At 34.4% G+C, this 12160-nt stretch overlaps 1 protein-coding gene across 1 annotated transcript in view; it reads right to left on the bottom strand.

Annotated features, from left to right (window-relative positions):
• The window catches only part of LOC128678290 (uncharacterized), a 59264-nt gene that overhangs the window by 20041 nt on the left and 27063 nt on the right, over window positions 1-12160 (bottom strand). The window contains exons 2-3 of the mRNA XM_053759728.2: window positions 5947-6182; window positions 2755-2966 (exon numbers count right to left, since the gene is read on the bottom strand). Of these exons, the coding sequence (XP_053615703.1) occupies window positions 2755-2966; window positions 5947-6155 (421 nt within the window). The 5' untranslated portion in view covers window positions 6156-6182. The remainder of the gene's footprint in view (window positions 1-2754; window positions 2967-5946; window positions 6183-12160) is intronic.

The raw sequence follows: 12160 nt of genomic DNA, 5'->3' as shown, positions 1-12160 counted from the left end.
AACTTAAGAACTATCGAAAGTTACATACTACCCCTACGGTTCAACAATTTCCAGGCTTTGCCGCCGACGGCACTGTGCGTGTCTGAAAACTATAACTGGTGACGCATTGATCCATTTGAAACAAAACAAGACTTCAACTTAGCGAGGGCACAGAAGAATAGCTAAATAATTATACCCCTGTCACTGTTTTAGTATCCATCCAATCCTCATTTCTTCACATAGAGAAATTGGCAACTCATTCCACTTCTGTCATGGTTTTGAATTTTTTTAGGGTTGGTCAGCTGTCAGTTGCTCCATCAGAGAATTCTAACTTTAGTACCATAATATGTATTCATATGAGTATTTCTCAGAATGTATTTTTCCTATTAAATTTAACTTGTAACCAATGAATTTATGATTGGGCTATATGGGCTCTCTATTTAGAAACATTGCATACAAACAAAATATAATTATTGTACCTATTATTAATATTTTTACAAGTTGCTGCTTGCACTACGCCAGGGCGTATTCACTTTTTTGAGCACACTCGTGTCGAATTTTGCTGGAGGACTCTGATTCAGCCGTGGAATATGGGTCTTTACCCCGTGGAATATGGGTTTTACCCACGTATAAAGACCAAATTATCCGAGGTGGTACTTTTATGATCTGTGCATTTTATGTCGAAAGGTAGGGCCGCGATAAGTTCAGTGCCAGTCGCTTGACGCAAATAGAGTATCGATTCGGCCTAAACCGGAGTATTACATCATTACTCAAATGAAAAATGGCTGAATAATTAAACGCACGTGACACCAATGTGTACAATCAATACTCAACTCATATGTTCGAATAGGTACTTGCAAGACACAACATTTTAATGTAAATATAAAATGCATACCTAAAAAATTCTAAATGTTTACCTATCTCAAAACACGTAAGGCAGTTTTGAATAAAACGTAATTAAAACACCGCAAATTTTAATTAAATATACCTGTACCAGTACCTTGATAAAATTACATTTTTAGGGATGTTTTATAAAATAAATAATGAGAAAAGCCTTACAAAATCTGCACAGGACAACTTTCTACGCCTATATACCGACTCGTAATATACTGAACAGTTTGTACGTTGTTGAACTGTTTATTCCACTTTGTGCATTTGGGTTGTATCTTCTGGGTGAACAATGAACATAGTAGAATTTCGAGTATCCTCATTTCACCCAGAAGTTTTTAGTCCCTTTGTAAATGTGCCGAAATGATCGTTTTACCTGTAGGTAATAACAGTAAAAAATGATCATGTATGTATACAAAAAACTCAAATACTAACAAAATAATATTATAATAAAATTGCTTTTACCATGCCATGATTGGTTAGTAAGTTTATGTATAGCTTGAAAAATAATATTAAACTAAAATTAATATTGGCGTTTGTATGAAAAACAATTGCTAGGCTGTGGTCTGCGGTCACTCCTTTCCATCAGTGTTGAATTACCTGTGTGTTGATAAACCAAATGAAATAATTCATTTCAAAGTTAGATTTGAAACTTTTGTATTTTGATTTGTATCAAAAATGAAACATTCGATGGAAACCATGATTAAAAGTGGTTATATTACGACCTAGGCCTATGACCTAAAGTGGACGTCTGGTGGTTGATATAGTTACATAAATATGTTGATAAAACACCTATACCTATTCTAACAACGAAAGTACGTTAGTTACCTTTTTACGATTTATCTGCTTAACCAACCTTCTTGAAATATTGCATACATTTAGTTTGAAGTATGGAGAAGGATATCCATCAACGCTTCAACTTTAAAGATACAACACTATCGAAATAATCCCCACACTATATTGTTTGATGAACGAATTATAATCATCTCGCTGTTAGGCATTAGGTAAGTACCGTATGATTCGAACGAGCTGAAATTTAATTTCCAATTAATTAATTTCGATATTCCGCAGCTTTATATCAAAGTTACACTGAAGTTTCAATGAGCAAATGTTTGTGCTGCGATTCTGTAGTGATGTAAATGTTACACTTTATTACAGATGTTGCCCGGGGCTTAGCTCCCGTGGGAATTTTGAGATAAAATAAAGCCTATAGCTATCTCGGCTAATGTACCTTTTTAATTGTGAAAAAATTTTTGAAATCGGTTTAGTAGTTTCGGAGATTACCCTCCTCAAACATACAAACCCACAAAGTCACAAACTCACAAACGCTTACCTATTTATAATAGTAGAATAGATTTATCGATTTTTCTATTGAAACAGAAACAACTAGGTACCTACGTATAGTCGGAGGCAAATAAACCTATGGCAGTTAGTTACTTAGCGTAAGTTACACCAGTCAACTTTAATGTTGACTTTAACCATTATTGATAAAAAACGTTTATGCAATGAGCTTTTGTCGTGAACAATGCCAATTGAATATGATACCACATTATTAATTTATATTTAGTTGTCATCGATGAACACAATACTGTTAAATGAGTTTCATTCAGCAATGGTTGACCCGTAATTTATAACAGTCATTGCATTATATTCTTCTTATATAATTTAAAATTTTAAGAGAAAATGTGTTAATATATGTATTAATCCTATGATTTTCCCGCGAACGTTAAGTTCTACGAATGCTGTTTGAAGTAGGTTATTGGAGAGAGAAGCAAATAAAAGCGATATTTCTGCTCCACGTATTGGTCTCCTCTTGCATCTGTAACTCTCCCGCCTCGACCTCGGGCAATGTCCTCTACTGCTTAAACTTTATAAATTAGTACTCACTCCAAACATGCACACTCCACCCATGATGTTTCTCCTCCTCGCTGTTCCCCGCCTGCATCTGTACCTCCCCCGCCTCGGCCTCTGGCAGTGTTCTCCACCTCTTTAGCAGCTCCTTGGTCTTGTCCTTCGTCTTGTCACATGCCTGCTTCCAGTTTGTAAAGTATTTGCGTGAGACTTTAGGGCTTGTAAGGGATGCGGTTTTTGAGTCTTGCCTGTAGGACAAATAATATTTAAGTTGATTTTTTTGTAATACCGTTTGCGTTTATACTTACTTACACTTGTATATATATACTAGCTGCGCCTCGGGGCTTCGCTCCCTTGGGTATTTCGGAATAAAAAGTACTCTGTGTGTTATTTCAGCTTATATTCTACCCGTGTACCAAATTTCATAACAATCGGTCGAGTACATTTTGCGTAAAGAGCACACATATATCCTCACAAACTTTTATAATATTAGTATAATTTAATTTTCCGTTTTCAGTATCTATGGATTTATGACAGGACAATGAAATGGAAAAAAAAAATTAAAGTTGCGATCAAATGATTAAAACAGTTTTTGCCATTGTTGTATTGTCCTGTTTTATTTAATTAAATTAAACTGGGAGCTATAAAAAGAAGACCTGAAAAGTTGATGGTTTTTTTATGTGTAAAGTCTATTCTTGAGTTTAGTTAGCTTGACTTGATTGTTAACACGTACAGTAACATTAGTAAATATTACTGTACGTGTTAACAATAGCAAGAAACGGTTTGACAAATAACATTTTTTTGCGAAAAATCGAGTACCGTCGACAATTATAATTCAATCAGAAACCAATACAAAACCGTTGCTGCCAAACCGGCAAGCAATCATTTGCAGCTGCTCTGTTTTGTACACGACCCGAAGTGAATATTTTTGGGTCATAGTAAACGAGCAATTAACTTACGAACTTATATTGTATTACCATAAAATCATATAAAATATATTATTGACAATATACAATAACTGTCGCTCGGGTAAAAACACAATAAAGTTTTCTCAGGAACTACTCTATATATTGGTAGAAAATTTTAAAAAGATAGAACCGGTAAAAAACTTATAATATATAAGGATAATAAGTATATGTAAGGATAAGATAATAGGATTCTATACTATTTCTTCACGACAACCAGATGGTTGGAAATTTATACTAATATTAAATGTCCTTTTATAAATCAGTCCACGGTTCTGTATAAAATAATATAAATGTAGTCAGTGCAACATAAGTTGTTAAAAGTTGTGAACATAAGTTCTCCTGCTGCGTACATAGTAAAAGTCAATAGAGAGAAAGGGCTATAAATTGGAGACTCTTCTCATAAGCTATAGGCTAGCAACCTATAACTATATGATGTTAATTTCACCATATACCATAGTTTCATAGCTCTTGGCGCTGTCTACCCCATAGGAGATAAAAGACGTGATACTGTGTTGGTTTAAGTTCTCAAACTCAGATTATCCCAATAAATCACCTTAATATTCTGATAACCAAATAGAAGCTGAAATAGTTGATGTAACTATTCTAAACCATTGTTTCTGTTGCTATATGAGGTTGGAACACGCTTTCTAATGTTAACGTTTTACGCCAATACTTACTAAAGCCAAATTTTATTACAATGACGCGAAAGTAACTTTGAGATGTAATTTTTTTTAATTATTTATATATTCACACGCACAAAATTAATGGCAAATTTATAAATGCGTTAAATTTTGTATTGGAGTCAATTGCATAGCAACATGTGAAATTTTTGCCAAAAGAAATGATTTTGAAGTCACAACTATCGTAATGAACATTAGGCTGTTTAGATTCCATAAAAGTGGCGATGTGTCAAAAAGAAGAGAATGTTTTAAATACTTGTTATATTATATATTATAGTAATAAAGGAACAGATATATGTGTGCTCAGCTAGCTGTAAATCCGTGAGCTTGTATTGTAAATATGTTTCACAATAAAAAGAGGAAGTCCAAGAGCGAGATGGTCAGTTGATGAAAAATAATAGAGGAAACAAACCAAGAATGTGGAAACAATCCCCTAACTTCTATTTCCGGTATCGGCTTATTTCGGCTGTTATTAAGTCATAAATAGCTCGTGATACCAGTTGCTGCTCACATTGAATTCTCCAGTCTCCGTTCCGCACACATATCAGTGAAAATATAAATAAATTCTCCTATGTAATGAAAACGATTATTTAATTGCTTAAATATCAATGATATAGAAAATAGACAGATATTAATTTAAAACTTTCAAACATTTCCTCTATAATTGATCTATGCCAAGCGCGACTACGTTCCGTATAATCCGTACAAACAAAGATCATTATGCGTGACATTAACTCGATAAGCCGAAGTGGTCCTCCAGGGAAAGTTGCTCAACTTATCACGGGTTATACATTACCACGTCTAGAACCATCGATCATTGGCACAGTGATGGATTTGTGTCGATTTTATGCTGCCTTATTGAGTTACTGTAAATGTAGCTGTTAGTTATCCGATTAATTCGTTGTTTCACGTTGTTTAGTGAGTTCTTAGTTCGTAGTTCGTAGACTTACTGTAATAGTTTTAATGATCCACCACTTTTGTGAAGACAAATGTCGCTAGAAATGCTTTCTCGTCAGATTACTATGTACTGTACCTGACTAGATCTTACCTATGCTTTCTGTAGTATTGTAATAAATAAGATATTGTTAGTGAGTAAGCTTCATGAGGATGATGACTGGGCAGAAGATGATGGATTGAAAATGGAACTTGCCTGAAGGAAGACTATCAACATTCTTCACCTATATTTAAAACTTGACAGCTTCGTGTTGTGTTGCGTGTTGATGGCGAACATACACATACACATATACTGCATTGTCGATACCCGCTCTAGTTAGTCGCGCCCTATGTGTGTCGAGATTATGGTTAGGGTTTGTATACTATATGAGACTTTTAAATTGGTTTCTGGTTTCTGGTCATCCATTTGACACGGATAGAGTCGATAGTATTTTGTTTCTTAAAAGGTAAACTGAGGCACAAGCATCAAAATTCGACCCGTTTAGATCTGGGCCCCACCTTTTAGCCTTGGCCAAGCGGCGTTCTGTTCTCAGCCCTTCATAATCGCAACTTTTCCGGCAAAAGTTTCTCCTCCTTCGATTACTTGCTAAATCTGGAAGTCTGGCATTCGTGCTTCATATACTTACCTTTCAAAGGTTTCCTTAGAGCTGTCACTAGCTTTGGACAACCGCCGTTCTTTCCTCAGGCTCCCGTCATCACTCGGCGACTTCTCTGGCGGTAATTTAAGCTCCTTCTCCGACTTGCTACTAGATCTGGAGCTCTTCCCGTCCTCGCACTTCAGCACCGGCTTGGCTGGCGACAGGTTGCCGGGCTTCTCATTCTTCTTCACCTCCATACTGCGCGGATCATCGTTGGTGAGTTACTGGAAAGAAGGATGGCGGTGAAAATGGAGGTGATAGACTAAAAGAACTATTTGAGGCAATGAGATGTCAAGTCATGTAGATTTAAATTTTAAATATAGGCACAATTATTATTATATAAGGTGACTTGCGACCATTGTTACATTCACTTAATCGATAATAAATAAACATCTGTTAATTGTTATGGTCCACATTTTAGCTCAAATATGAGCAAAATATATTTTCTTTATTGCAATCGAATTATCAGATAATTCAATTGGTATAATATTTGTGTAATAGGGTTTTATCAAAAGAATTATTGAAGGCAGTGGAAGAAGATATTGTCGTTGAAGCTGAACTTTTAAAATGAACGGCCTTGAGACGTCTTATTATTTGACATAGCTTTTCTTTATTATATTCCCTGCAGAAGTGATGAAATTAGCATAGAATATTCCTATAGTACTTCAATATGCTGTCTAGTCTACTTCTCCCGAGAGCTCAACACATACAATTTGAGTTTTAATAAAATAATTCGAGTGGCAAATTGTACCTGAATTTTTGATGGCATGTCTGGTTGCGGTTCACGTGGGATACTGATCGCTCATTCCTGGATTACATTACTGAATGTGTTATGTGCATGCTAATACGGACAAACAAAATATATGTTATGCGTTTTTCCTGAGGAATAGGCCGAGATTATGATTTTCCACATTTATATTTTCACAAGTCTCTCTTCAAGTCAACATATTTTTTTAGTTAATAAAACTTTTTAAATATAGTTGTTTTTATGCATATTGGAAATATATTGACATTGTAATTCGTCATTAAATTCATGCATTTTCTACAAATACCGTTTGGTCTACAGTCGCGCCGTTTGAACTTTCAGTAGCGTTCAATTCTGTTATTTTCTAAGTACTTTGCATACGTCACGATCTAAAAGGAAATATTGTTAATCGTTCAATCCATTAGGCATGTGTGTATTTTTCACTCATTTTTGGAAATTATTTTTCTTTTAGATAAAGACAGAAAAGAACTTTACTCAATTAAGTGGCTTTCATCATTTCTCAATATTTGAAACTACGACGCGTATCGAATTATTCGCTATAACCTTATAGGTGATAAGATATGTCAGTGAAACTGAGAATTGTTTCTATATTAAATGATAGCAGACCATTAGCGGAGGTTATCTAACAGTTATCTACATACAAAAACAAAACTGATAACATAAGGGTCCGTTCAATTGTTTTGATCTATTAATAGATGCTGTAGGTACTTTACAATCGGAATACCTACTCGTAAATAAGGGAAAGGGTAGAAAGGAGGAAGGGCAAAATTGTATTTTCGTGGGCAGAAACATTCATGCCATATGTGTACGTTTAGGTGATTGGATAATTCGGGTATTAAGTATTTCGGGCAATTTACCAAATTATATTTGGAATAATTTGATTCGTTTCAATATTTATATTCATTTCAACATTAGACTAAATTAAACTCCTGTGTGTGCCTCGGAGGTCAAGGACCGCTTTATTACTTTTTCTTTTCCACTTCTAGTCTTCAGCATTTCTTGACCTTGGTGAAATCAAGCAAGCATTTTATTTTATCGCTTTTGCCAGGACTCGGCGGGTTTGGAGTGGCCAACGGTCGCCAGCAGGCCAGTCCATAGCCATGGTCTGGGATCACTAGCATACGGTAACTTCTAAATTTATTTGACAACACTGACTTGATTTGATTTTATTAAAGGTAAATATACTTACACATACATATTATCACGCTGTGTCTCATGGGGAAGATAAATCTCACTCGCTTCCTCTATATTCATCACTCTCTTCATGCATGCACTTCGTTGATGGGTGCTCCTAATATCCCTTACAAATAAATTCTGGCAGTATGTTTTTCAACTTATACGATAGAATTTATTATTATTCATAAGAAAATGTTAAGTTTTCGTTTTCCGCTTTCGACTATCGCGTTAAAAGTTAGTAAGTAGTTCAGAAAAGTCTTCAAGTTTGATAGAAAAAGTAGCAGAGCATAACAATGTTTGAGTAATGTAAGAAACTTTTTATCATAGTCCATTTTCGACATTCGTCGGGTCTTTTAAAAGTTATGCTGGGGATTCACAGCTTTACTTTTTTCTTTAGAAAAGCATACTTTAAGCTAAAATATATTTTGGTACAATTTATAGACTTAGTAAGTACTTCGTCGGAGTACCTATTAATTCCATGGTACAATCACACTTTTGGTGTTTCTAATAATATAAAGGCCTTCGAATAGTCACCAAAATAAATATTAGTTATCGAACCATATTTAATACAAATTAATGCGAAAAATTGAATGATTGTACATTAAATTTTTCGCATTAATTTGTATTTCAATTGAGTAGTTAGTAGCAAAATGTAGGACATGCAGTAAATGATAGCAGGATAATGAGGTTAACTCGCTCGCGTGTGCGCCGTATCGATTGCCACTTTGTGACGAATACAATGGCGAGTCGATACGATGCTTTAAGTTTTTTGATGAATAATTTACTTAAACGCCATCCATGAAGTAGTCATCTTGCATAATTAGTCATCCATTTCTAAAAGTGATGATTGTATCGATATCCAATCAAAGAATTCAATCAATTCGATGATTAAATGGATAAAAAAAGATAGTTTAGATATATCAGATAAATATCAACCTTCATTCGCACTGATTCAGAGTCCGCATCTAATCTAAATCCTCTAACTACTTAAATATATGTTCGTATGCTTTACGTTATCTCCAAAACTTATATGTCCAACCTTTGACCCTTCCGACCCTTCGGCAAATGACCATAATAGATTTTGTATAAAGAAAATGGAAGCCCGCAGTTGTTTTATCGCCACTGTTGAAATATGGCTCCGATCTAAAATAGAAAATCCGTTGCAGAAATTAAAGTGCGAGAATTTGTGGCGCACCGGGCGAAGAAATTTAATCCATGTCCAGTCCAAGCTGCCTTGGTTCTATGTAATTAACATTTTTCTACTTCTGAAACATATAAGTAATAGTGTGTATTTTTTACTTTTTGTGTGGATTTGTTTTGACATAAATATGCCCCATATTTATGTCTTTATACAAGTATTTAATTTTTTCATCAGGTACCTATCTTATTACAACTTGATTAGATAAAAAAAATAAAATGCATATAAGTGTTTAAATTACCATTCAAAAATATATATTTTCAAAAATGGAAATGACTGTAAAACTTTGTATGAAAATGTTTTTTGACATAAGGGAAGGGTATCTGAATTGACTAGCTGGAAAGTAGCCAATTCTGTGACTGACATGTTTTAAGTTAAATCTAACAAAATAATATTATTCAACTAAATTAAAATTAGTATTAGTCCCGTGTTTGCCGTAACTTGTTTGCTATTTTGCCGCAAACTTTCATTATATTTAATGCAGTACGTGTGAAAGAGCAAATTTTAATTAAGCCAAGAATGCTCAGCACGTAGCGAATACAGACTGTATCCAAAAGATACCACCTTATTTTGTGAGACTAGAATAGAGACCACAGCCATCATTATTTTATTTTTTAATTTTCTCTGATAAATTGAATGGAATTGCTATGTAAATGGTAAACATTAGACGTATTTATTTGACTAAAACTTTGAAAAAAACGTGTAAAATAAATACCACGTGAGTGACTCATAAAAAATATGTTATTGTGTTTTTCAACAAGAAGTTTTCATGACCAAAATTGGATACACTTTGGAAAGTGTTTTACTTGTCTAATTCAACAACAGCGACACCCACACCGTACCGTATTCGTCAGTATTCAATTTTCAATTTTTGAATTGAGAACATTGTTAGTACTGGCTGGATGCACGAAATCTTACTTGTAATTTACTTTAATATAATCGAACAAAATAACACGTACCTAACATTGGAATTCGAAAAAGGTGACGTTTAACGTTGCAAAAACACCTATATCGTAAGATTTTGAGCCACTTGCTCAAACTTAATTATGATTCCAACTAGTAACAAGGTTAGTTTCCGTACAGCATTTAGGGCATGACACTGTCAAGCTGCTGCCATTAGGCTCTCTGGCCTATTGTTAATTAACTCTGGGACGCCGCGTCATGTAAGCAATTAGGACGGAGATATTACTGAGAACAATATATTATTAGTACTTAGAATAGGCTTTATTACTTATGTTGAGATACGTTATTGATTCGTCGCTTATGTGTCGTGTTGTCCTGTTAGTAGGACCACTCCATGTCGCGAGTGTCATACGAGGCTACAAAGGGACACATATTGTTGTCAGCTGGGGTTGGCTGTGAAATCACAGCCGAATCTTAATAATTTATTTATATATATATATACATATATATTTCATTTCAGTCCTATCATTTGTACATACATAGTTTTCGTAATTTTGTACAACAAAGTTAAAAAAATCAAACATTGCAGATGCCACTCAAGCTACATTAGCTTGAGTGGCATCTGCAGTGTTTGATATCTGGTGTGTTTCTACACCTGTTGTAAAAAAATATCCTTTCCAACAGTAAAAACATATGGGTGGGTGTCGGAAAAGGCAAATGGTAACATTTACGCGAAACAAATACTATTCCGACGTCAAAGCACACAAACCGTTCCTATATACGTTAAAATGCATATAGAATAGTCGTCGAGCAAAGTTCTCATTGTTTAAGTTTTTCCTTAATTTCGGTAAAAACTGAAAAAAACCTATCAGGTCAAGACGGAAAAGTTATCTTTTTCAGATTAATATATTATCTGTGTGATTTGTCCATATTTCGATACTTATTATTATTTGTAAATGTCCGAAACAACTTCATTGTCACTAGTCGGTTTCATCGGCAGTTCCATGATGGAACTTCCATATGGTATCTTCGAGAGTATCCTATAACATAAGTCTTCAAACTTACTTTGGGGCTAACTCAAATTGTAAGATTTGTCCCAATACATCTCTCTCTCTCATCTTTGCGTCACAGGCTTCACAGCCCCTAATACATTGGGCCCCATTGTATTAGGGGCTGTGATGCCGCGAAGCCGGGTTCAGTGTAAAAATATTTTTTTTTGCTTGTATAAATTGCCTGATGCTTTTAAAAAAATATTACTTAAGTACCTAAGTCTACCTAAGTGTGGAAATCAACAAAATGCACAGTCGAATTTCCGCCGAGAGTAGTGGCATAAGCAGTACGGATAGCAAAACGCAAGAAAAGCGCTCTTCAGAAAAGCATTACTGGTGCGATTATGGCTGCCTCGACTTTCGCTGATAACGGAATGGCTCTATTCACAACTTAAGGCACTTTTCGAATTTTTCGAATTTTGGGTGAGTCGATGCCTGATCTTGGCAGTTAAAATTGATTAGATAAACCTAGGTTCAAGCAAAATGTTCAATGTTCACTTAAAAGTAAGATAATCGAGTCGAAAAAGTTATTAGAAATCAATGCGTCCTCTACAAAAATGTCGAAAATTAAACATTTCTTAATCACATTATCAATGTACTTTCTTGTTACGTTTAGTAGCACTAAAACAAAAATAATCAGAAACGTCGTTGTATACTAAAAAAAGATAGTTATTGATGTTGTTGAACCTAAAATGGCCGAGCTGGCCGACGACAGCGTCCGACTCGATTCAATTTGAGCTTTTATTAATTGTTCTACAGAGATTAGATTTGAAAATTGAATGTAGATTTTTCCGAGGCATTGTTTTGGCATCGGTTCTGTTCAAAACACACATTTTTATTTCTTATAATTTCCCAAATATTATATATATTAAATAGAGTATGAAGAACGTAAAAGTTTAATCGTAAAAACAACTTTTGTATTAATGAAAAGACGAAGTGTTACAGGAAAATTAATTTTAACTATAATTTGACACACATTATCACCGTATTCATATTTCCGTTTTTAAGATAGCCTGACCATATTGCACTAGCGATAAATTTATCTAGTTGTCTAGTTCCGAGTTTTATCTAGTTTTTGGTAGTGTATGTTTGCTTACTCTTTTAGTCCCA

The sequence above is a fragment of the Plodia interpunctella genome, chromosome 19, assembly GCF_027563975.2.
Source record: "Plodia interpunctella isolate USDA-ARS_2022_Savannah chromosome 19, ilPloInte3.2, whole genome shotgun sequence".
In the NCBI taxonomy this organism is placed as follows: Eukaryota; Metazoa; Arthropoda; class Insecta; order Lepidoptera; family Pyralidae; genus Plodia; species Plodia interpunctella.
Note: the sequence above shows the minus strand (reverse complement) of the source record. Positions and strands in the feature narration are given on the sequence as shown.